Here is a 27,611-nt window from a genome sequence, read left to right on the forward strand (position 1 = left end):
CGAGAGGCTAGAGCTTCCCCAACACAACAAAGAAATGAGACTGACTTGAAGAAATGGACACTGCTTAGTTTAACGCTACACAGGGAGACATTTTGTTTGGGTTTCTGATTGCTGTTGCATCAGCCAACATAGAAGAAAATTCCCCCCCTGGGAAACACATCAACAAATGTCGTTTTTACATCAGGAGGAAGAGAAACAGACTCTTCCCTTCAACATAAGTATCCTGCGAGCCAAAAATGCAACTTTTTAAGACCACGCCATCTGGGAAAAATCTTGATGTCACTGATTCAGACCTGCACTATCATGTTGCCTAACAACGAACAGTCAACAATGTAAATCGATGTTTATTGAATTTATGCCCCATTCAAACTGAGAACATTTGGTTCTGTTTATTAAAGGGAAAAAGCATATTGGCCCAATTCTATTTTGCGTTCTCTCTCTTTCAGTCCTTGAATCCAGAAATGGCATGAACTTACGTGCACAAAATATGTTTACCTTAAGATAGTTTGGATAATTTTATTTGATATTTTGACTTATGCCAGTGAAAAAGTGGGTTACAACCCAACAGCTCAATCTGACCATATAAGAACATTAGCTGGTGATCATTTTGTGCAGAGATTCCTAAGTTATGTTTCTAAGAAATTTCAGCAGAAACATCTGAGACAGACACAAATGAATCAATAGTTGACAAAATTATTGTGGATAGCGGCTCAGATTATGTTCATATCGACTAAATCTGAGCACAGTTTGAGACGTATCTTCAGAAACTATAGACACTTACTGTTTTTTTGTCTCAGGGAAAAACATCTGAGAAGGAGACTTCAGCAAAACAATTGAGATTTTCAAGAGGCTTTTTTCCCTTCCTATGGGACCTCACTGAACACATCTTACTCAGTCTGTCTGGAGCTCTAATAAAGATTCCAGTCTTATCGCAGGCTAAACGTTGTGTCTTTTCCCTCTGTGAGTGTCTGAAGTGTCTACAAGTGACTGTTTTTAATGGACAGTAGTTGTGCTCTGTGGATTGCTGCGCTGTGCGGGTCCCGCAGCGGAAAGTTCAGACATTCTTTCCTGTTGGCAGTCCGCTGTCTAACCTAGTTAGCACACAAACACACACACTTTCTCTGAACTTTCTCCTGTCACTTTCACTCGTAGAGGAAAAACACTCCCAAGTTTTGATTCAGGCAGAAAATCTGAAGGACTGCGCCAAGCTATGACGCATCTACTGCCTGCGAGCCAGACATTTCTCATTGTTAAATTTGTTTAGTTCATAATTAACAAGGAATTATGTCATTTTCATTTTTGCAGATTAACATATCTACATTTTATTGAAAACTGCTTACAGTACATATATTATTGGGATTATTGGTTGGTTGGTGTTTTAATTCCATAATGCTATTTTCATGGCAAATAACAGGTTGAAATACTATAAAAGAGCCATTTAAAACCTATACATGTTTTACTTTGGATAAAATAGATTGGGGGTTGACTTAAATTCAAATTAATAAAGTATGTTAAAGAAGTAATGCAGGAAATATTGTTTTGTATATAAATAGTAAATAGTGTTTTTCTCTGTCATGATACTTATAGGCATCAATATATAGAAATATAAGAGGTTTTACAGAATGTGGACTGATAGAAACTGACCTGGGCTGGTTTTCTGCTGTGTGGGTCGAGTCGGGGCACCCCCGAGAGACAGTGTGTGCACGTCGATCCCTCCGAAGTCCTGCGTATTGTGCAGAATGACTTTCGAGCTGGACTCGTCGATCCGCAGAACGGTGGATGATCCGTTTCTCTGAAGCAGCAGTGTGTGCCACTGACCGTCAGACAAAACAACATCTCCCACAATCCTTTCCACTTTACCGGCGACACCGGCGTCAGACACATACTGCAGAAGTCCATTCTTCAGCTGAGACAGAAGGAGAGAGAGAGACGGTCAATGACGTGAGGCAACTTTATTTTATTAGGGGTTCAAACGCACAGCGCTGAAACCCTATTGTAATTGCTAACATTTCTAAGGATCAGCATTCTCCTCATATAGTGATTGGGCAGACCAAACCATAAGTCTTTGAGGGCTGGTAGTAATCAAACTGTTTACAGCGTCACCAAGGCTCGCCCTGATCGGCCTGACGGGGGCGTTATAGCGGTCAAAAGTACGAAATGGCTCATAACTCCTAAACCGTTAGGCGTAGGCTCAAGTGTCATTGTTGGCTCAAGACAGACAAAATGTCTTGGATTCATTCATTGTTCTGCAAAAATTTCTTATTTTGGATTTTTTGACTAGTCCTAGGTTTTTGGCCCGATCGGAACTAAACCAGTGCAGCGAGATTCTCTGGAGTCTTAGTGTCAATAATTATCAAAAAAAGTTGAAATTTCGATCCATGGTCCCTATGGACCGCCAAAATATTTGAAGTGGGTGGAGCCACTTTTACTAAAATGGCTATAACTCATGAACGGAGTGAAAAAGCATGCGACGACTGGCCATTTGGTGGTGCTATAACAGGAAAAAAACATTAAAATAGCTATAACTACTTCACTGTTAGTCCGAATGACTTGAAAATTGGCATGCAGTGTCTTTGTCCGAGATGCCATGATTGTCTATGAGGACATCTCAAAAAAGTTTGAGCAGTAATCAGACAAGGTTAACGGAGTCCAATCGGAACGAAACTCATTGGAGCCTGTTTGCCTCATGGCCCTAGAGGCCTGTGAGAAATTCTAAAGAAATCGGCCACCGGGGGCGCCTTCGTGTTTTTCACCTGGGTAAAGGATTGTGTATTGAGTGATTTTTTACAAACACCAAACATTTAATTAAACTAAACTTTATATAATAACTGAAATAAGTTCCAGCTGAGGTTCTAAAATTTACTACAACTGAAAAATAAATGAAAGCAATTAAACTAACTTAATTATAAATGAAATCTAAACATATAAAAATGCTAAATTAAAACATTAATAAATACTATAATAGTATATAATGAATAGAAAATGCATCTATGATACCTTAACAATTCAATTCAAGTGATACAATATTGCCAAAGCTAGTATAAAGTAGGCAGTTCACAAGGTTTTGTAACAGAGCTACATTTCCATCATGTCATGTGATAATCTGATGGATTCATTACAGAAATGGAAAAATAATCTTGTTTGAAAAAAGAAGGGACGACAGAGAAGAACTGCAGCAGAGAGGCAAAATGATTTAAAGACCTACAAAATCTGGAAATGGAAAATCCGTCTTGCCAAATCTGAGATGTGCGACACTGTGCTGTGATATACGGTGAATGTGTTTGTGTCCTTGTGTTTGTGTGTTTTTGAGTAGTAGCTCTCTGCGGCCTCACTATTCGTACAGGACGTCACGTCAGACAGCTGCAGTGAGAGACGAGGGCGAGCGAGTTCAGCTGGCCGTGAGCCCGGAGCTGGAGCTGCACACACTCTTACCCTGACGGTGGTGTAGTTGTAGCTCTCCTGTGCATGCAGCAGCGTTCCAGAGCCACTGCGTGTGCGGAACTTCAGCTCCAGGCTGCTGTATTCCTGGACGGGTCGACCGGGGTCCCGTAGCGCTCGCGCCAACAACACGTCCCTCTTGCGGCTCTGACTCAAACCGTAGTCCAAGCGCCCAGAACCGTCCAGAGAAAGAGCTGTATCTGCTGTGATGTCTGAGAGAAACACAGTGACTCCATCATGGATCCTTTTGCCTGTCTGTACATCTCTGACACTGTCCTATATATAAAGCTGGATATATAGTACATCCTACTTTACACTCACATAAAGCGATATATACTATATAGCAAATCTTATCTCGGTGATTGTTTATATCATTGCAAAATGTAACTTATATTATCACAAAGCTCTTTATATAAAGTTGGATATATATTTTATCAAACTTTATCTGCATACATGCAGTATAGTTGAGTAAAGCATTATATACTGTATAGCAAATCTCAACTTCGTGATAATATCATTGCAAAATGTAACTGATATATTTAAAGATGATAAATTAATGCACACAAACAATATAAATGAAATCTTAACACATAAAAAAGCTAATTCAACACATTAATAAATACTATAATAGTATATAATTCATGTGAAAATAACACTGTCTCTTATATCCAACTTTTTGTATGGAGCTGTATGATAATATAGTTAAATTTTGCGACAACAGCAAAAAAAATCTAGTCTCCATGATTGTCTATATTGTCGCACAGCTCTATATATAAAGTTGTATATATATGTATCTTCATCTTTATCTGCATACATACAGTATATTCATGCAAAATGATAAATAAACTATATAGCAAATCTCAACTACCTGATGTTTTATTTTGGTGCAAATTGTAACTATATAATCATACAGCTCTATATAAAAAGTTGGAGATATATTTTATCAAACTTTATTTGCATACATACAGTGTAGTTGAGTAAGGCGATATATACTGTATATCAAATCTCAAATGCGTGATTATTTCATTGCAAAATGTAACTATATTATCACACACCAATATATTTAAAGATGGATATGTAAGTAAATACAACTATATTATAAGTAAATACAACTTTATCTGCATACATGCAGTATATTTGCGTAAAGCGATATATGCTATATAGCAAATCTAGGCTGCATGATTGTCTATATTGTTACAAAAATGTAAACTGTATTATCGCACAGCTCTCTCTATATAAAGCTGGATATATATTATATCACCACAGGTATTTGCATACTTTCACCAACTGTTTAATCACAGAACATTGAAATAATTGTTTTTCATTACATGTTTACTGAAATGTTACGTTTAAATACGTAAATGATGCATTATCAATTAATTCTGTACTAATTTGCACACATTTCCAGAACATAAATTTGAACATTGGAGAAAGCCAGGTTCAAAATTCCTGTTTGATATTGTTGACAATTTTGAGTTGAATGTTTTTACAGAGGGGATTTTGGATATCTCTTTTTATCACTCCATAAATCGAAAAATACTGTCAACAGCTGGAAAAAAAAAAATTTCACCATGTTTTTAGGAATAAAATGTTCTATAAATCAGTGTGAATGATATATGAACAAACCCCTCAGTAAAAACCTTCAGAGTATAGATAGGAATAAAACTGTAAATTTTGGTGCATGTAAGCGCTGCTGAAGTGGAGGAAAAAACTTTAAAGATATGTATCGTAATTGAAATCTACAGACACAAATAGATAAAGTGCAATAAAATACTTTAAAAAAACAAACAAAAATAAAAACACTTAAAACATTTTCTTTCCTCTAGACTTTAAGAACATATTTCTTTTTGGAGGCAAAATGGACCAAAATCTCAATGCATGAAATATAATGAATAATATTTATACAGCAGATTGCAAACAACTCACATTTCTCACAGATGGGTCCAGTGAAACCCTCCGTACACTGGCACTGCTGCCATGACCACATGTCCAGACACGTACCACCGTGTCTGCAGGGCTCGGCAACACACGCACCCTCTAACCTGGGACATCTGTCGATGAAACGCACACAAAAACCTTCAGCGGGGAACATCTCAGCAACACAAGAGTCCATGACTCCGACATTAGCATATTTGCAAAAGAGCTACACTCATTTCAAAGCAACAGTCACCTGAAGTAAAATCAACACTATTCAAACTGCTCCAGAAAATTCACACACAGCCCTCAAAAATAAGACTTCAGCCAGCTAGAGACAGCTTTCATTCATTCAGCTGAATGAGAGCTGTGTGTGTGTCTGTGTGTTTGGTGACGGACCTGTCTAGGATGCCATGTGAAGCAAGAGCTTGAGACGGTTCCAGCGGACGTCCGTTGACAGCGAACTCCATGATGCACCCAACAAAGTCATGTGTGGCCACCTGACCTTTACGATGCAGGAGGGCTTCGATCGAGCGAACGCCCCCAACAGACAGACGGTTCGGCTGAACATCCAGAATCCTGAGGGACGAGACAACATTACCAGACAGGAGACAACAGAGCTTAAAATTGTTTTTCATTATTATCTTTATAAAATATTTATTATTATTTTTAATATTATATAATTTATTTATTTCTAGTATTATATATATATATATATATATATATAATTTATAAAAATTGTATTATTAATTTTATAAATTATATATAATTGCATATATACTGTATATATATATATATATATATATATATATATATATATATATATATATATATATATATATATATAATGTATATATATATATGCACACAATTATATCTTAGAAATATTTAAATTATATATCGTAGAAGTATTGTAAAAGTTATTCTTTAAGTTCTTTAAAAAATACAATTATGTATTAATGTTATACAATTATATACATTTATAAATATAAATTATATAAAATTATTATTTATTATATGTAAGTGAGGATAGCAAAATAAAGTAAACTGTGGCATATTATACCCAAAAATTCTTCATACAGTGGACAACCAGTAAAACATACGGGACCAAAAATTGTTCAGACACTTTGACCTGACCATGTTTTGCTTAATTGTTTTTCTTTAATTGCTAATGCGACCTTTTTTACACCACAGACTGAACAAAATTTAGCATTGCTTGGTAATTGGTTGACCTAAACCAGAGCGAATAAACTCTGATAATGTGTGAAATGTTGAAGGTGTCTGAATAAATTTTGGTTTGACTGTATATATATAAAATTAAGTAACATTTTAATATGTTTCTCACCAGTCAGTATGAACGGCCACATTGCTGACAGCACAGTATCCTGGTTCCTGTTCCTCTCCACACAGATCAACAGTAAGAGATGCCGCCTTTAACACAACAGACAGACAAACAGGTGAGCATAATGTTTGTGTGCAACAGGGAGAGTTTCTGCAGTTATGAAGATGAGACTGGTGCATCAGACTTCAGCTCTATTTAACTGTGAGTGTATTCCTCTTCTATTTGTGAATCGGCATTATGTAATAACAGTGTCAGAAGTTAATGCAAATCCAAAATAACATTCACATGTATTTCTAAAGCAAACTAAAACCAAGTAGGAATGTATTTGTGCATTAAATTTCATAAATAAATCTGTGTATTTGTCAAGTTTATAATAAGCCTGTGTTCATGTATTTGTGTATTCATGATGAAACGTGGGGGGGGGGTTGGGGCTTACTCATCTGAATGGCTTTATCAGTTGTGTGATTGTGGATTCATCCTCCTTCATGAACCAATGATGCTCCTCAGAAGAAACTATCCTAATACTCTAGGATAAAAATGACACCCAGATGCTGGTAAATAAATTACCACAAGACATTCTACAGTGATCTGTCCTGTCCTCACGGTGCTTTATGAGTCCCGGGCAGACATTTGGGAGAAAAACATCCCAGATGCGCAGCAACAAGTACAAAGGCGTGACATCATACAACAGCACAACCTCAACGTTCAGATAATACTGACACTTGACTTCCGTTATGGAGGAATTTCAGCCTATAAAAAGAAAATCCTACACTAACAATGGAAACAAGTCGTGTTTGTCTGCTGGAGCTCTGCTAAGTGCTGATACAGACGACTTCCTGCGCAGCTCGAGCGTCTGGGCATCGCATTAATGCCTCCCTGCACTTCAAAAGGACTAAACCAGACCACAACGTGCTCAATTTTCCAGGAGTCACATGTTGCTGCAAACCATTTCTAGCAGAGGAAACGGTTGCTTTTAAAAATGAGTATCAAAAGCATGTCACTGCATCCAGTGCACGACTAGACTGCGACAGTCTGAAAATCTGAAACTGGACCCAGCTGGGGTCAAAGAGCATTCTCAGAGTCGGTGTATTTAAATATATTTGGCTTTGAGCTGCTTTTGTGGAGGGTGTTTGGAAAAACATGCAGCGTGTGGGTGTGCGAGCAGATTTCTAATTTTCTATTTATAATCCATCAACCTTCTATGTTGCGACATACAACCTAGAAACAAGTGAAGAGCAAAAACGTGGCTGTAGACCAGCTCTCGATAAACTCCGACTCTCCTGTAAACAGAAAAACCATGAGCTTGAGGCAGCGTGCCAGAATCAGACGCATCTGGCTGTGGGGTAAACTAGGACATCTTAACTAAACAAAAGTACCCTTGACTGTCAGAGTTCGGCTCTCTCCACGGGGGAAAACAAGGGGCCATGTATGACTTTAACATCTGCTCAAGCTCACGTCTAGAAAGAAAAGAAAGAAAAAAGAAAACGGCCCTACAGAACCACCGAAGTGACCCACATCCGCTTCTCCAAACACACAGATCAGGTTCTCTTTATTGCGCCGCAGGGGCCGGGTTCTCATGACACACGGCTCTACACGGCCTTCAGTGAGGCCCACAAAATTTTCAGCCTATTTTTCAGGGAACATTCGTCGGATCACACAACGGTGAGGTGTTGCAGTAACGTCGTGGCAAAGTCTTTTTACGTACCATTTACAGGCGGCTGTGATCTGACTGCTAAGCATTTAGACTATCTCTGATGCATAAAACACAAGCCAAGTTATCAAGAAGCCTTAGTAAAGCAACTGAACCAAAACACTTTAATTTCCACCGAACCTGTGAGATCACAGAGTAAAATTCAGGAGAAACATCTACCTCATGTTATTTTCAGTTCCTTGATAGAAAGACAGAAAGGACTCACCATTCCTGCCCTCCTGGCGATGACCGTGTGGAATTGGCCATCGGAGACCCTGATGGTCGTCATGAGCTTGTAAGTGCCGCTCCCCAAGTTAAATGAGAACCTCATTCTGCCTTCAAAGATCTCAAGGGCCAAGAACTCCGCCTTGTCGCCGGTTTGGTTGTCGTGATTGTACATGAGCAAGGCGTTTTCCTTCAACGTGGCAAACTTAATGTAGATGTAGTTGTTGTTGGGGTCGAGGCTGGGGAACTCCATGTAAGAGAGCTCCTCAAATCCATAACTGTTCAGTTCACAGTGCTTTCCAAACACACCTGTGGAGAGAGAGTGATTTACTGTCTGAAGAATTCCTTGCACTGGAAAAATTCATGGCAACCCATGACATTCATGGTACAACACACACAAAATATAAGGCTGAACATGTACCGTATGTGTCAACTGACAAATTCACACTGCAATTCATTTTCTGTAATCTACAACACATTTGTTTCTACATCTTCTCTCTCTCTCTCTTTCTCTCTCTCTCACACACACACACACACACACACACACACACACACACACACACACACACACACACACACACACACACACAGTCCAGAATTAATAGCAGCATTTGTAGGACCCTGAACCAGTCCCGGGGCTGAAATGATGACTTACCAAAAGGACAGTGACAGTAATAGCCTTCCACTCGGTTCTGGCAGGAACCCCCATTAAAACAGGGGTTACACTCACAGTAATTGATGATGGAGTCACAGGCTTTCCCTGAATTCATGAAACAACACCAATGAAAACAATGAGGTGAGCGTGACACACGAAAATGACTGTTCTCACATGGGGCTCCCAGAATCCCCTGTGGGGGTTTTTCTCTCTCTCACATCTCTGGTGCACTTTATCTTTCTAATACAAACAGTTTGAATTCTTACACCTTGTAAACGGACCCACATTTCTAAGAAAGAGAGAGTGATAGTCTGTCATGATGGTATAAGCTGTGCATGTATACATCAGCTGCATTAGTTCTGGGAGACCCATAAAAAGGTGCTGATATAAAACACACAAATACACTGAGAACTATGACAAAAAACAGGATGGCTGGACACACAAATGATCAAGCATAAACTTAAGTTGAGATCTTTTCTGCTGCCTGAATGTAGTGCTATAAAACAAATGGCATGAAGAACGAAAACTCCATCACCACTAGCAAAACAGGAAGTATGGGGTTCAGCTGGAGTGCATGCACACTACCGTAAGTCAATAGGTGTAATTCTCTAGCAGCCCCATTTATCTGGGGCCTCCAATGTGAACACACTGCAGTCATTTGTTATGATCAGAATAAAAAAAGAATTGTAATGACTCAGAGCCTGAAACAAAACTTCTGTTACGGCTCCATTTTGAAAACAACGTCCAAAAACTACAGGCAACACCTGCCTAAACAGAGCTGATTCAAGCTAAGGCTATCACACATGGTTATTCAAAGTCATATTCACAAACGCAAACGTTTTTAAAGTCACCCCAATCATGTTAATGTTGTGTACTTTAAGAAACTAGCATGGCTCGAGCTAGCTAACAGTATACTTTACAACTTGGGAGATTATTTTCTACAAAAGATCTCTGCATTTAAAAATTTATGTAGATTTGTTTCTGTGACTTTTTTCCCCAAAGCCAGATGCTCCTTAAACTCTTAAAAGTACAAACATAAAACATACAGTTTAGCTGCACAGCTCAGGTGAAATCTGAAGGCGGTTTACAGCCATATCCTTATTAGGGTGAGAATTTGATCATCTCCTTTCATTAAAGTAAACATGACAAGTTGATTTGCATCATAGCTGATACCTCCCAGTCTGTGACCCTAATAGCAAACTGCTTTTGGCAAAGGCCACTGTATGCTTGGGTTATAACACCCCTCCAATTACTTAGAAGCAAATATTTTTCTTGGCCTAAAATGTTAACAAACTTGTGTGCAAGCTGCCTGTATGTGCCTTGAACTAACATCTGTGGTTGTGTTACTGGAAAAGTGCAAATGATGAAAGACTGTACCTGCAAATCCAGATTTGCACAGGCAGTTAAAGCCCCCAGGGAAATTCTGGCATAGTGCCCCATTCTGGCAGGGGTTCGAAAGGCACTCGTTGACGTCCCTCTCACAAGCCATCCCAGTGAAACCTTCTGGACAGGAGCAAGAGAATCCCCCCACCAAGTTGTGGCAAGTTCCACCATTGTGGCAAGGTGTTGGCTGGCACTCATCAATGTCCATCTCGCAGAGGGCACCAGCATATCCTGGCCTGCAGTTACAGGCGTACGGCTGTAGGGGGCGATTTGACACGAGAATGACCGGGATGCTCTCCTCTGTCTTCATGTCTGGTCCGACACCCAGCCGCCTCTTGCAACTGCCCCCGTTTTGACATGGATTGTGGGAGCAGGGATCATGGTCCACGGATTCGATCTTAACTCCACTTTGTCTGTGCAAAACCTCCTTGATGCTCTGGAAGAAAGTGGCCACTCCACTTGGACTGACATACTGCCCGTGCCCGCGCTTGACCGCTGCCATCAAGAAAGTGCTGTTGTTGAGCTCAAACACCCCATAAATCTGCACTCCAGTGCCTAAACCGGCTAGCTGAGAATTGGCGATGCGCAGGAAGCTGAGGTAGTGGTTGGTAAGGAAGTCGCTGGCGCTTTGGGAGATTACACGTATCAGGATGCTGTTGTCCACTGTGGCATTATTGAATCCAATAAAGAAAACACGCACATGGCTGTTGACGGCATCATGGACGCCATCGCTGCTGCGCACCGATAAATCAAAGGTGCCATCTGTGGAGCGACTATTTGAGCTGAGGTCACAGGTACCTGTGGGAATGCTGAAGAGGGCAGCCGCTGGTGGAGTCAGAGAACACTGGAACGTGTCTTGTATATCTGGATCTTGTGGCTTCACCACCCCCAGTGACCCTCCAGGGAACATATTTCCAAAATAATGGACGTAGATCTCGACAGAGCGAGACTCTGAGGGATTATCATTCTGATCATTGACTTTGATGTGGACAGTTCCGGTTGAGGACATCTGAGGAATACCAGAATCTTTGATAATCACAGAGAGGTAGAAATCACTTATCTGCTCTCTGTCTATCTCCCTGCTGGTGGTCAGCTCTCCAGTATGACTAAGGGTGAAGTAGCTGGATGCAGCTCCAGTGCTGACAAGGCTGTAGGAGAATGGGCCTTGATTTGGAGCAAGATCTGGATCACTTGAACTAAGTGTCATCACAGGTGTTCCTGCCCTCTGATTCTCCATCACCTCTCCACTTGTAGTCACTAAAGTTGGTCCATTATCATTTATGTCCTCCAGGGTCACAATTAAAATGGCACTGCCGGTGGCAGCTGGAGAACCCGAGTCTACTGCCAGGACAGTGAGGTTGTACACTGGGATGGTTTCCCGGTCCAGTTCTGATGCCACAGACACCTGTCCTGTCTGAGGATTGATTGTGAAAGTATTTCTTTCATAATTGGCAGCAATGGCATATGTGAATCTGCTCCAGCTAGGGACAGAATCTGAATCCTGAGCACTGACAAATGTAACCAGGCCTCCAGGAGACAGTCCCTCATTAACCTGAACATCATAGAGTTCCTGGGTAAATACTGGTGGATCATTGGCATCTAGAACTGTAATGTTCACAAGCACCTCATCAATATCTGCCCCTCTTATGCTTCCTGCATTCTTTGCTAAGACTTTGAGTGAAATCTTTTCTTCTTTTTCACGATCAAGTGGTCCTGAGACGTAGATCTGACCTGTCTTTTTATTAATGCTAAAACCCCTTTTTCTGCTTCTGCCAAAAATCAAGTAATACACTATGCCATCTTCTCCCAAGTCTCTGTCGCTAGCAAACACCTCCCCAATGACTGTGCCTTTAGGTGCCGCCTCTGAGACCTCAAAGTAGTATTGCTTTGACACAAAACGAGGGACATATTCATTAGCACCTTTCAGCTGAATGTTAACATATGCAAAACTGCATCGCTCTTCATCTGGTACGTTAAAGGCTTTAACAGTCAGGTGATACACCTGTTTAGCTTCATAGTCCAGGAATCCTTGTGTGGTGATGATTCCTGTGTTGGGGTCAATTATGAATAAGTCGCTGTCTGAGGACTGAATGACGTATGCCATCAGGGCATTTGGCCCAGAGTCTTTATCTGTTGCATTCATTTTTACTACAGTAGTGCCACTGGGGACATTCTCCTGCACAACTGGGAAGTACTCAACAGGGTCAAACACAGGAGGGTTATCATTTATATCAGTAACATGGATGTTAACTGTAACATAGCTTGTCTTGGCAATCCACCCTCCATCTGTTGCAGAAATTCTGAGTTCATGCTTCTGTTTCTTCTCATAATCCAGTGCCATTGCTAGGGATAAAACGCCTGTTTGACTGTGAACTGAAAACAAGCCGTCATCATTACCTGAGGAGATGCTGTAAGTTATCAGGCCGTTCATTTGCTTGTCCTTGTCCTTATCTCTTGCTGAAAGGGTTCGGATGGCTGTGCCGACAGCCAGGCCTTCGGACACAGTGACTGTTACTTGGTTCTGTGAAAACTCTGGAGTGTGATGGTTCTCCTCTGTAACAGCTATTCTGACTGTTGTCCTAGCGGACAGAGGAGGGTTGCCCTTGTCACTTGCTGTTATTTCAAGCAGGTAAACTTTATTAGTATCTGCAGTGAGTGAGGACGCTACTGTAACTGATCCAGTTTGTTTATCCAGGCGGAACTTGTTGGAACTGTTGCCTCCAGATACTGAATACTCTATTTCAGAGTTCAGGCCAAAGTCCTTCTGATCATGGGCTGTGACTTTGAGGAGTCTGGTGCCGACTTTTACACTTTTAGTGACAGGAGTAAAGTAAAAAGAAGATTCAAACATGGGTGGGTTATCATTGCTATCAACAACATTTATGATAACTGTGGTTTCGCTCATGAGCGGCTTGATGCCTCTGTCTGAAGCAGTGACGATGAAACTATGGCGGTTTACGTTGACGTTACTGTGGCCACTTGAGTTTTGATACCTTAGCTGCTGTTTAATGAAGATCTCGCCAGAGCTGGAGTTGATTCGGAAGTACTCTGTTTGAGATCTGATAAAGTAAAATATTTTACCATTGAATCCTTCATCAGGATCTGTGGCAGAGACTTGAGTCACAATGGATCCAACCTCTGTCAGCTCAGGATAGTCTAGGTAATATGACGGCTTACTAAATCTTGGAGCATTATCATTCACATCTGTCACAAATATTGTGACATCTGTGCTAACAGCCCATCCAGAATCATGTGCTGAGACTTTAGCAATGTAGTGGTCTGTGTCCTCTCTGTTCAGAGGTCTACTGATGGTGATGTCTCCTGTGCTGGGGTGGATGATGAATGGAATACTTGTGTCGCTGATGGAGTATCGGCTTATAGCGTTAGCTCCTGCATCCTCATCGGTGGTGGTTACTCGGGTCACAGTAAAGCCCACTGGTGCATTTTCAGGTACAGTTGCACTGAAGATTTTGGAAAATCTGGGAGCATTATCATTAACGTCCAGCACACTGATCAAGACTTTGACTGCTGTGCTTTTCGGAGGGCTGCCTCTATCCGTCGCCTTCACCCTCAAAGAATACTGAGCGACCTTCTCTCGATCCAGTGGTCGTGTTGTGCGGATTTCACCAGTTGCCCGGTTGATGCTGAAGCTGTTTTCTTTGTTGCCATCAATGATGGCAAAGTCAAGTTGCCCATTTGGTCCACTGTCCTGGTCGAATGCAGAGACTATAAGCACAGGTTGAGGTGAGAGGTTTTCTAAAATATCAGCGTGGAATGGTTCTTGCTTGAAAACAGGATGGTTGTCATTAACATCCAGCACTGCAATCTCTACTTTCTCATAGGCCGAATAAGGAGGAAAGCCTTGGTCTCGGGCCTCTATCCACAAGACGTACTTCTCAATATTCTCATAGTCCAGAGGATTTTTGATAGACAGCTCTCCTGAAAGTTGATCTATATGGAATGCATTGTCCAGGTTTCCGCTTGCAATATAGTACGACAGAGGACCTGCCCTGGGTGATGAGCCGGTCACCTTAGTCACAACAGTGTTTGTGGGTTGGTTTTCTGGGAAGGTGAAGGCTTTCTCCTTGAGTCTAATATGGGGAAAGTCTCCTCCAATAACGAAGCGAACCGTAACTGTCGTGCTGTCGGTTTTGGGGTTGCTTCCTCCATCTTTTACATGGACTGTAAAGGTGACCTCTGAACTCCCTGTGAGTTTTTCATTGGCAGTGATGGCACCTCTGATCGGGTCTATCTTGAACTTTTCTGAATTGCGTCCGGTGAGGGAATAGTGAAGTTGAGCATTTGAGCCAAAATCTTCATCTGTTACTGTGACCGCAAAGACCAGTGAGCCTGCCAACAATAGAACAGAAGTGGTTAGATGCTGATCCGACAGACAATATTCATTGAAACCATGAACTCCTGCCACAGAGGACACACCTGTTGAAGTAGAAGCAGGTATGTGCGTGACATATGGATGATGGTGAAACCGTGGAGGGTTATCGTTAATGTCGGCCACCACCACAGATACTGTGGCAGAGCTGGATAGTGGTGTTGGCTGTCCACCATCTGATGCCACCACCAGCAGCTGGTAACTCGCCCGTGTCTCTCGATCCAGCAGGGAGCTGGTGATGATCAAGCCTGTGGACGGGTTAATGGAGAACTGCCCGTCCCCACCACTGAGACTGTAACTGTAAATCACAAACACAACAGAGTCAATATATGCATGGAGACCAAACAATGTTATTTGCCAACTATCCAAATATCAAGAGATTTGATTGCATTTGCTTTTCAGATATTTATGCATTTGGCAGACGCTTTTATCCAAAGTGATTTACATTGCATTCAATATGCATGTTTTATCAGTGTTTGCTTTCCCTGAGAATCAAACCCATGACCTTTGGTTTTCTAATGCTACACTCTACCATTTGAGCTACAAAAAGGATGCATTTTATGTAACATGTTTCTATCCGTACTGTGTTAGCACCTGCCCCAGGGCAAATTTCTTATAAGCAGGACTTCCGAACTTTATTTTCCAAGTATGTTATTCTATAGGTGGCGGGAAGATTAATTCTTTATTCATCTTTTAGTTTCTTTCATAACTCCCACAGCATGTTCTCTCAGCTAAGCATTGGTGAACCCGCACTGATCAGAAACACCACATTCGAGCCGTCCCCATGCTGTTTTGAGTTTCAGTGAGGTTCATTTTCGGGGCCTGTGACACAAACTTGTTCTGACAGTAACATGCACACATGGCAACTTCACTGTGCACTTGTGTCAGTGAGACGGGAATTCCACAAATTACAGAACAAAGTGTGAAAAACAACCCTAGCAAGAAGACAACAACTTCATCCACAGTCACGCATGGTCCGCCATCACGCAAGTTCATGAGGAACACATGATCGGTGAGAAGTATGATGTTGCACTGATGGAACAAGCTGGTTCTGTGAAGTATTAAGAACTGAAGCCCCTCACTGTCCCGTTTCCCCCCACTGGAGTCTGATCTATCTGTCATACTTCATTATCGTCCTCATTAGCACATTTTTGGGAAAGTGGAACACGTTGCCCCAACATGAGCTCATGCAGGGACACTTTAGAGATACATGACCGACTCGTAGTGTTGTATGGGAATATGTGTGTATGACGTGGCTAAACATTTGGGGACAATTTAAAAAAAAAAAATCATCCAATCACCAAAATGGGACTATTAGGGGTGTAACGGAACAGGTGTTCGTCCCAAACCATGATGGATGTCACGGTTAGGTGCATACAGTCAGATGACGAATACAGTCAGTCACAGGCGATCCATACTCCAATCCAGAAGGGGGTGTGCGCAGTAATGCAATGCTGTTTGCTAACCACCACAGCAAGAAAAAACACAGAAGAAAAAGAAGAACCGCAGATCTATGCATAGATATGTTGATGTGTAATCTCTCAATCAGTGTTTCAACCATGGAAAGACATCAATAATCTCACGTAGCATTACATTAACCTCAGGCAAGTCATTTAGGGTCCACAGCATGTTAGTTCATAATAGAAATGAACTCTAGAGGGGAGCATTTCACTAAATATATGCAGTCTATTAGCTTATATATTCATTATATTTACTTTACCTGTTAGTAATGTCTTAATTATTTAATAATGTTTAAATAAATTTGTCATGAAAACAAGTTATGACAGTAACTGTGTAAACGATCATATTTCAAAAAGGAATAATTTTGTAAATAGATTTAGAAGTTAATGCAAAACATGCAATTTACAATATAAGTGTTGATTATTTTATCTAAAAATAAATATCAACTGAATTTAATAGTTTGGGCTCTGTTGTTAATTGTAACCTTTAATATTATAGTAATGTGTTAGAAAGTGCTCCCTGTATATAGTTTACAGCATTAGCTAAGACTGTTTAATAAAAAGAAAAAAAGAAGCAATTTTATGTTTAGTTTTCTCTCCCCTCCTGTACCGAACCATCATGTGTGTGTACTGTTACACCCCTAGAGACTAAACATTTAAAGTCTGTAAAAATGCAAAAAAGTTTTGTTTCCAGTCCATAGTGTGTGGTACCTGATCACTCCATTCAGTCCGACGTCAGAATCTGAGCTGTTGAGCAACAGGACGTCCGTTCCAGTGGGCGCATCTTCAGGAATAGTCGTGTGGAAAGACATTGAGCTGAATGATGGAATATTATCATTCACATCACCGACCAGCACCATCACAGTACCAGAACCGCTTAGAGATGGTGATCCTACAAACACAAAGAGAAAAACGTGTTTATCAATATAGCTGAAAGCAGAAATTATCAGGGTTCAAGCGCTTTAAGGCCTTTAAGCACATGCGTAAAAAGGTATCATAGATGGAAAAAACCATTTCCAGCAAATACAGGCAATTTACCATAGGAAATATATAGCTTTTAAAGCTTTTTAACAGTTATCGAGGTTGAGCCAAAAACCTAGTACTAGTTCGCCAAAGTTAGTTTTTGAAATAATCTCCAATATTTAACGAATGATTCAATGGACAGCGGTGCTCCTAGAGGCAAAGTTGCTCAGAATGAGGAGTTCTACCATGTGGTGCGAATTTCGTGGGCATGTGTGAAAAAAAAATGTGAGACACGATCCTTAATGCACGTGAAAAACATGAAGGCACCCCCTGTGGCTGATTTCTTTTTAATTCTCACAGGCTTGTAGGGCCATGAGTCAAGTCGAGTTTTGTTTTGATCGGCCGTTAACCTTGTCTGATAGTTGCTCAAACTTCATTGGCCGCTGGTGGCTATGTTTTTTTTGAGATACATCAAAGTTTTTTTCACGTTATAGCGCCACCAAGTGGCCAGTCGCCACATCCTTTTTCACAAGACCATGAAATTACCTCTTACATAGGTGTACCAAGTTTGTTGAAAATATCTCATTCCGTTCATGAGTTATAGCCATTTTAGTAAAAGTGGCTCCACCTGCTTCAAACGTTTTGGTGCCCATTAGGGACCGTGAATCGAAATTTCAACTTTTTTTTAAAAAAATAATTTAAATCAGACTCTGGAGAATCTTACTGCACTGGTTTGGTTCTGATTGGGCCAAAAACCTACGACTAGTTAGCCAAAGTACGTTTTTCAAAAAAATCCCAAAAACTTTTGTACTTTTGTACTTTTCACCACTGTAGCGCCCTCGTCAGGCCGATCGGTGCGAGCCTTGGTGACGTTGTAGATGGTTGTAGGCCTCAAAGTTTCAAGTCTCTACAACATACGGTTTGGTCAATTTTAGGGGAGAATGCTGGTCCTTGGAAATGTTAACAATACAATTGGGTATCAGAGCTACGTGTTTGAACCCCTAAATATATATATCAGTGTTGCACATAATCTTCTATAACTTAATTCCAGTGTCCAAAATTAAAACTCATCAAGTGCCAACTGTGAAAAAAGTAAATAAAACAGCATTACACACCAGTTGGCTGGTAACTTTTTTTATAAGCTGCAACATATCATGCCAAGGAAAGATTTAAATAAATTAAGAAAGGAATTAACTGTTTTGTATAAATTAAAATGCAGTTTCATGACATTTAAGAAATGCTTAAGAGCAGATCTGAATCTCTGGCTTTTGGCAGGTGTGACCAGTTGAGTTTGGACCTTGCTTAACTCGTTAAACACAGATGGTTTGATATTCTAGCAGCACAGATTAATTTCTCAATCCAAAACATCTCTGTTCAAATCCCGAGCTGTAGTGGGTGCCATCTGTCTGCTCTCCTCTACAGCGCTAATCTCTGACTCACCGCATGGCCAAACTCTCTGGAATGTTTAAATATATCTGGATCATTGCAGGGGGCAGCACGGTTTACAGATGCAATCCTGCTGTTTAAAACAGTGAGGCACACAGCAGAAAGACTGCTACTTTCAGCAAAAATCAAGACTGTGCGCCTGCGGGCTGGTGACGAGAAACGTCCCGATGGGTCTGAGGGGATCGTGCTAAATGAATAGCAGATGACGAGAAGCACAGAGAGGTGAAGTGATTCAAACATCTGCCCCCTCTTGCTGCGATTAAAATGCATTTGCTCCATGCATAAATTCAGCCTCTGATAACATCATGCGCGTACAGTGCGGCAACGACACACAGAAAATCCTGCTCGTAAAAACAAAAGGCAGAGAGAGAAGAAAAATGGCCGATTGCAGCTGAACATTTTCCCCTCGTCTGCAACCAATCTGAGGCCTTTTTTTTCAGAGCGTGTTGTTCCTGAAGGCCTCTGCTGCTCCAGCAGATTAGTGTAACTAATAACACATGCTAATAAGCTGCTAGCACACGCTTTAATCGCCTCATCCTCACTGTGAAGACAAAGAGATTAGCATGGTGTCAGATTAGCATTTATCTGATGAGCACAAAGAAACGTGTGTGTGTGTGTGTGTTTCTCATTCAGAGAGACGTTCAGACTTGAAACACTGTGACCCGTGTCTGATGAAGATGCTGAGAGAACGTCTGCTGTCTCACACAGTTTATGAACAATACAATCCTATTTAAAGGTGCACACACACACACACACACACACACACACACACACACACACACACACACACACACACACACACACACACACACTTAGCCATCTAAATTGGGATATCCCATTGACTTGTATTGTTTTTATATATGGATAGTTATAAATACTATAAATGTAACCCACACCCTATCTGAAAACTTTATGCATTTTTAAAGTTTTAAAAAAACTTTATTCACTTTATTTTTATATAGTTTTTTTTTTCTTTTTTTTTCTTAAAATTAGGATGTCCCCAAAACGTTCTCAGAACTTTTGGCTAATGTTTTTGTAATGAAAGTTAAGAACAAATCGTACAAAAACATTATTTATACATCGTTCATGGAACATTTTATTTTGAAATGTTTTAGTTGGACGTTCGTCTAACGTTTTTTAAATGTTGCTACTTGTTTCAGAACATTCAGAGAACGTTAAAAAGTAACGTTCACATAATATTTGAAGAATGATAAAATGGAATGTTCCCTTAATGTTCATACAACCAAAAAAAAAAAAAAAAAGTTTTTAAAACATTTAAAAAACTGGACATTTTGAACGATCAAAGAACATTCAGAAATAATGTAATGGGAACATTAGAAAAGCGTTCTTAGAATATATTTTTGTTGGGTTTTGTCAGGTTTAGCTCACACACACACACACACACACACACACACACACACACACACACACACACACACACACACACACACACACACACACACACACATACTCACTAATTAGTTAGATATTTATGCTGTGAATGCAAAAACTTTGCACACTGTATTAAAATGATGAATAATAATGAATGGTGGTGCAATTTAACAATGACTATTTTTGGTGCAAGAAACCTTGACAAACATTACAAATGGAAAAGCATAAAACTGCAAAGTAAAGAATAAAGAAGCCACTCTGCTTTTGAACTTAAAAAACAGTCTTAAATAAGAAAAATATAAGAAGCATCAGTCAAAGACGCTGTCTGACACGTGTACATGACACATGATGGGTTTATTGATTACTCATATTGATTAAGTGTGTTTTGAAGAATCAGCCGCTGACTCAGACACACACAGGTGTGTTTGAACGTGACAGGTGTCATTATTCATCGCTCAGGTGGATTATCAGATGTCTGATCCACTTAATGTGATCAGTTCAGATCTGCTCATCATATCTGTGTTCCAGCACAACACAGTCTGTCCTCATCTGTCTCAGGTTTAATATGTCCAACTGCATGACAATTATTTGTTTTGCCAAGCCGTTTACACTTAAATACAGCAAATCGACATATTTTCAGTATCAACTACACTGTAAGTCTGTAAAAATAGGGCCTAATATACCATATTAATATAAAGAAGTTTTCCAAATTGATTTTCACAGGTGTTTTACCTGTATTTTGGATTATGCATTGCATTGTGTTTTAGGGTTTTAAAGGAAATGTCCGTAAACTGAAGAGAAAACCTACTGGTAATTTTCAGCTATTTTTCTGTCTTTCTCAGAGAGTCGTCTGAAAGTAGTGCAGCTTGTACACATTTAATACAGTTTAACTCAGAAATGCATCACATTATGAACTGTTTAAGAGATAGACTCGTTCTCTGTACATAAACTGATCAGATTAAGTTATGAAAACATTATTTGTGAATGTTTACAGAACGAAAATGAATGTTTCAAAAATGTTTTTTCTTGGTTATGTGAACATTATAGAAAACATTAATGGAATGTTCAATTGTAACATTTTGCAAACATTATCAGAACGTTACATTTGAATTTTCTCTGAACATTCTGAAACAATGTTTTAAAAATATCCAGCTAAAATGTTTCATAAAAATGTTCCATGAACAATAATGTTATTGTACTAACGTTTCGAAAACATTATTAAAGATAACATTGCCAGAACATTCTGAGAACGTTCCCTGTTAGCTGAACCATTTATTAAAACCTTAACAAGGTAGTATTTCATATCTTATGGTTCTAGAAGTTTTTCACAGCATTTTTGAGGGAAAGTTTTACAGTGAGTTTTACTGCTGATTTAGTTTGATTATAGTTTCATTAATATTTTGAATGAGCTTTTATTTTGATATTTTTAGTTTTCATGTTTAATTTTTAGTAATTTCATTATGTGCTTTCATCATTTTATTAGTTTTTTACATTGCTTTTTAGGTTTAATTTATTTCTTATTTCAGTTTCAGTTTTATTTATTTCCATTTAATAATTTTAGTGCTTCAACTTTAACTCATTTCAGTTTATTGCAACATTAAGGCAACATTTCAAATTTTTAACTAATATTTATACTTTATTTTAAATGAACAGAAATGTTTTATTAGTTCTAGTCTTAGTTAACAATAATAACCCTGCAGCACAGAACTTATGAAGCTATAAACTATGAAATTATAAAGAACATCAAACTGAAATCAGCACTTCCTCATCATTGTTTCAGGGTCTGCTCCTGTTCTCCAGGATTCTGCTGGACGGGATCCAGGCGCTTCCACTTCAACTACAGGAAGTGACATCATTACCTGTTTACGAGCATGACATTGGGTGAGTGTTTGGAGGAGACCTGCACATGAACCACAGACCCAATGAACTATTGTGAACCCCCTAAGAAAAAAACTAAAATGTGCACATATTAATGATCATCTTAATAAACGCAGAATATGTGTGTGACATCACTGCTGCTGAAACTGCTGTTTGCTTGTTCATCAGTAACAACGAGAAAACAAGACAAAACACTCACGGCTGAAAGGAAAATCTGACCTTCAGCTCTCCACACACACACACACACACACACACACACACACATTGAATTATTAGCAGTAGACGTGATCAGCAGCGTGTCAGTGGTGATCTGCTGTCGTTGAGTCATGAGCAGATGTGTTTGTGTCTGTGTATCTGGCTCAGATCAGTTTCTCTGTTTCTATTGATTTCTTTGTGTCAGATTTACTGCAGTTACAGGAAAACTGATGAATCCAATTAAACACATGAAAGACACAGAAAATGAATGAATCATGTGATCTGAACATGTGCATCTTCACCATAACATCGAAATAAATTATGAGATATTATTTATTATTTATAGTTATTTATAGTTTGTAATTCTCATTTTCAATAATTATTCTCTTTTTTTCCAAATGACAGTAAAAATATTACTGTAATACAGTTTTAATGTCATTCAGTATAATGTGAAGTCGGTACAACAAACTTTCATCATATTTACAGTTTAAATCTTTTTTGTGTAGTTCAGTAATGAGAATTTCTGCAGGGTAAATGGAAATAATCTCACAATGTAAAAATCTAAAGGCAGACTTCATTTTCTTTATGCAAAATATAGTTTATCATATAGTGATTTTGAGGTGAAAAATGACCAAGACAAAGTCACATAATAAGGCACAGACGAGTCACATCAGGTCAGTTTCACTTGTTGCTAGCGCCGTCCTCGTCTGACTTCAGATTAGATTATAAACCGGAGGAGTGTGTGTGTGTGTGTTTCAATGAGAGAAGCACAATGCTGTATTCATGAAGCTGTCTATGATGATAAAACAGATGAATGATTCACACTGAATCTCTCTGTGATGTTCGTTCACTCCCACAATCCACAACCAAACACAAAGATTCACTTTAAGAACACATTCAAGAGCTTTTATTGTTAACTAAAACCAAAACTAAAACTATTTTCATGAAAATTCTTCATTTTGTTTAGTTTACGTTGGAGTACTAAAATACTAAAAAACTTAAAACTTAAAACCTACAGAGACATATTTAAAAATAAACTAATAAAAATGACAACCAGGCAAGAAAATTACTAAAAATATAATGAAAACTCCAAATTCAAAATATCATCAAAAACTATAATAGTATATCAATGATTCATACATGCACACAAAAGATGTTGAGTTGGCAACAGCAGACAACAAGTTTGTTCAAGTTCAAATGAATCAGATGAGTACTTCGCAGTGAACTGACTCCTTTAGGCCGTTATGATTTGGCATTAGCAGGTTCAGTGGCTGTAATCATGAAATCATGGGTGTTCAGTGCTCGTGTCACTCAAAGATCAGCCCTGGAGACTCGTTTCAGACTCCTTAGCTGGATAAGAAGTAAACGAAGCGTCTGACTGCGGTAAATGTGCTCCATCTGTCCTGATTTCCCGCTCTGTAAGTCATTCAAGCGTGTGCTGCATGTTAATTCGGCTCTAAGCTCAAGACAAACTCTGTCTCGCACAAACATATGGAGCAATGTAAGCCGCTTATGAGCCACTTTAATACTGACCTGCTGCTTATGTGTGTGTGTGTGTGTGTGGATCATACCAGTGCACAACTTTGACTTTATATGAATTTAATTATAATGACCACAGATTTATTTCTACAGCACATCTACAAACATTAAAATTTAATAAATATAAATAAGCGAAAAAAAAAAGAAAAAAAAAATATATATATATATTTATATATATATATATATATATATATATATATATATATATATATATATATATATATATATTTATATATTAATATATCGATGAATTTAAAATTTTTAATTGCGATTAATCGCATAGTTATAAAATTAAGTATACATCATTCATCTTATATTTAGCAAAATGCTCTCAGATTGAAGGGTGATTCTCATAAAACTTTCTTCAAGCATTTGTTTTGCCAAAAAAGGACACTAGGAGACTCCAAAAGGACACCTAATAACCAAATTATATAAGGAGTCCATATAATTCATACAGTGGGTACGGAAAGTATTCAGACCGCCTTACATTTTTCACTCTTTGTTATATTGCAGCCATTTGCTAAAATCATTTAAGTTCATTTTTTTCCTCATTAATGTACACACAGCACCCCATATTGACAGAAAAACCCAGAATTGTTGACATTTTTGCAGATTTATAAAAAAGAAAAACTGAAATATCACATGGTCCTAAGTATTCAGACCCTTTGCTGTGACACTCATATATTTAACTCAGGTGCTGTCTATTTCTTCTGATCATCCTTGAGATGGTTCTACACCTTCATTTGAGTCCAGCTGTGTTTGATTATACTGATTGGACTTGATTAGGAAAGCCACACACCTGTCTATATAAGACCTTACAGCTCACAGTGCATGTCAGAGCAAATGAGAATCATGAGGTCAAAGGAACTGCCTGAAGAGCTCAGAGACAGAATTGTGGCATGGCACAGATCTGGCCAAGGTTACAAAAACATTTCTGCAGCACTTAAGGTTCCTAAGAGCACAGTGGCCTCCATAATCCTTAAATGGAAGATGTTTGGGACGACCAGAACCCTTCCTAGAGCTGAGCGGGGAGAAAAGCCTTGGTGAGAGAGGTAAAGAAGAACCCAAAGATCACTTTTGCTGAGCTCCAGAGATGCAGATGCAGCAAAAAATGAATGGCTGCAATATAACAAAGAGTGAAAAATTTAAGGGGGTCTGAATACTTTCCGTACCCACTGTAAATCTATGCACACCAAGCCCACACGAAAAAAAAAACCATACAGAACAAAACTTTTCAGAATTCGGTGTACAGTATGTTTACAATGCATCTGTCAAAACTTTACTAGCGAGACGCTGGTTTGCTTTATCCAGCCAGGAAACGCTGTTTGCGTATCATCTGGCCATACAGCGGTGGGATGTTTTGACGTTAGTGATGGGTCAAACGTGAACGATTTGTTCATTTTAAACAAATATTTAATATGACTCTGGAGCAAGCAGTTGTCTCAGAGAGTGATTCGTTCGTTTTGTGTTATCCGCACATACACAACATCCTATAGGTTCTGTACAGAAAACAGAAATGATTAGTTCACCTCCTGAGTCATTCGCTCTTTTGTCACATGATGTGACAGCTGTATTGGATACAGAAACTAGTTAATAATTCCCAAACTTCCTTACAAACAAGCGCATAGTCAGTTTATTTAAAGGGGTACTTCACCCCTGGAAAGATGAATGTGTATTTAAAATTGGTCATTTATGTAGTAGAAATGTGAAATTATTTTTGAATTTGGAGCTTTCTAGACTGAGAAAAGGCAGAAAATGTATTTTTGACTAATGTGGATGAAAGACAACAACTCCCAGAATGCACTTGTTTTGCTGCCCTTGCGAGGCCACACCCAAACCACGCCTATCGGTTACAGGCGGCATTACCAGGAAAATTCAAACAAATAAATCGTGAGTTCATACATTTACAGCGAAATGGTGCTAAATTGCTTTGTACCTGAATGTACACCCAAAACCAGGAAAGGACAAGTAAGTTTCCATCATTTTCCGATTAAGTTAAAGATTTGGAGCGATGTAAACAGTGGCTGCGGGCCATCAAACACCCGAAGTTTGGAGATGACACCGTTATAGAAAACCTAAAAAAACGCAGAATATGTAGTCTCCATTTCAAGCACGAGGACTACGAACCAAATATCCTTGCAATGAAGAGAACCATTCTGAAGGACACCGTGATACCATCGATATTCACTTTCCCAGAGGACGATCAGCCTGGGCATCTGGTACTAAGCGTATTCGCCTAGAGGTAAGACTCGCTGATACTAGACCGATAACACAGTAGCCTATATGTAGTGTTGTAGGTAGCAGTGAAACTGCAAATTTAGCAAAGTAACGTTAGATAGACAATTACATATAAGTTGCATATAAGTTGACTGTTATCAAAGTAAAGCCACTGTTCTGTAAAACTGAGTTAGTCTATTTATCTATTTATGCTAACGTTACCACAAAAGCCTGTTGCTGTATTGGTTGAGATGACTGCAGAGACCGATACATTTGCGAGATGAACCACTGATGTAGTGCAGACTATAACAAAATATGTAAAGCTTAAAAATATAATTGACACCCACTTTTGATAAAATCTTTGATCTATGTCCGTGAGTAACCTCAAACGCGCATATGTATGGGTGTGGTGAAAAAATGCGGAACTACCTGCTATTACCGGCTGTAGTTTTAAGCCTCTGGCCAAAAAAGCCTCCGATGACGCAAAATGATGATTTTTGCGTCATCGGAGGCTTTTTTACAGAATAAAAATGCATAAATCTCTCATCTCGGGCTGATATGAAGGGGGAAAGCACGGTAATTCGAAAATACTAGTGGTATTCTACTAATACAAAGCTTAATGCTAAATCCTGAAGTAACCCTTTAACTGTTACAGTTACATGATGAGTTTCTGGTTTCCCATAATTTGGCCTTGCATCACTGTTTTTTTCTTATTCTAAATGTGATCAATGTCACATAAGTTAATGTGTTGAGGAATTTGGCTATTATCATGTAACATTTTAATTATATTCTGCTGAAATGAACAAAATGACTTGAAAAAAAAAAAAGAGTTGTTCATTTTGATGAATGAGATTCAAAGATCCGAGTCAGTAAAATGACTATTATTACTATTTGACGTTCTGTTCAGTCTGTATTTCACACAGAGTGATGCTTGAGGTCTCGCACGCTTAAGAAACAATCACACAATATGACAGAGCTTGTGTTTTAAAGCGAAACACACTCTAGAATGAATATGTATATATATATATAAATGAATGTATATATACAATTAAATAGTCCACATTTTTAACACGAAGCCTACATCTACATTAATCCAGATCATTTTGAAAAATATAAACAAATTGCAAAATAATGCACATTAAAACATTAATACAAAATAATACAAAAAAAAAATACAAAATATTCAGCATTTTCATCATTAAGGCCAAGTCTACATTACTTGAAGAGGCTGTTTTCACATTGTAGCGTTGCCTGTGAAAACAGAAGTATAAGATAATGATGATGAATGTTTAATCATGTGACACATATTGTATAGTTAAACCAACATTATTATGCCTGCTTATCACTTTCACAGTGTTGCTAAAAATAAATGTTACTTTGTACAAACTTCATATTACATTCCTGCAAATAACAAACAATGATTGTGTTCTAGACCAAACGATCGACCTGGACTCGAGTAAGTGCTGAGATATTTTGCTAATAAA

At 38.9% G+C, this 27,611-nt stretch overlaps 1 protein-coding gene across 1 annotated transcript in view; it reads right to left on the bottom strand.

The window, feature by feature from the left end:
* The window catches only part of fat4 (FAT atypical cadherin 4), a 98,911-nt gene that overhangs the window by 3,435 nt on the left and 67,865 nt on the right, over positions 1-27,611 (bottom strand). The window contains exons 7-16 of the mRNA XM_067394083.1: positions 17,209-17,389; positions 15,085-15,335; positions 10,642-14,997; positions 9,265-9,369; positions 8,611-8,918; positions 6,698-6,783; positions 5,752-5,931; positions 5,365-5,489; positions 3,433-3,650; positions 1,645-1,906 (exon numbers count right to left, since the gene is read on the bottom strand). Coding sequence (XP_067250184.1) covers positions 1,645-1,906; positions 3,433-3,650; positions 5,365-5,489; positions 5,752-5,931; positions 6,698-6,783; positions 8,611-8,918; positions 9,265-9,369; positions 10,642-14,997; positions 15,085-15,335; positions 17,209-17,389 — 6,072 coding nt within the window. The remainder of the gene's footprint in view (positions 1-1,644; positions 1,907-3,432; positions 3,651-5,364; positions 5,490-5,751; positions 5,932-6,697; positions 6,784-8,610; positions 8,919-9,264; positions 9,370-10,641; positions 14,998-15,084; positions 15,336-17,208; positions 17,390-27,611) is intronic.

Source organism: Chanodichthys erythropterus, chromosome 1 (assembly GCF_024489055.1).
Source record: "Chanodichthys erythropterus isolate Z2021 chromosome 1, ASM2448905v1, whole genome shotgun sequence".
NCBI lineage: Eukaryota > Metazoa > Chordata > Actinopteri > Cypriniformes > Xenocyprididae > Chanodichthys > Chanodichthys erythropterus.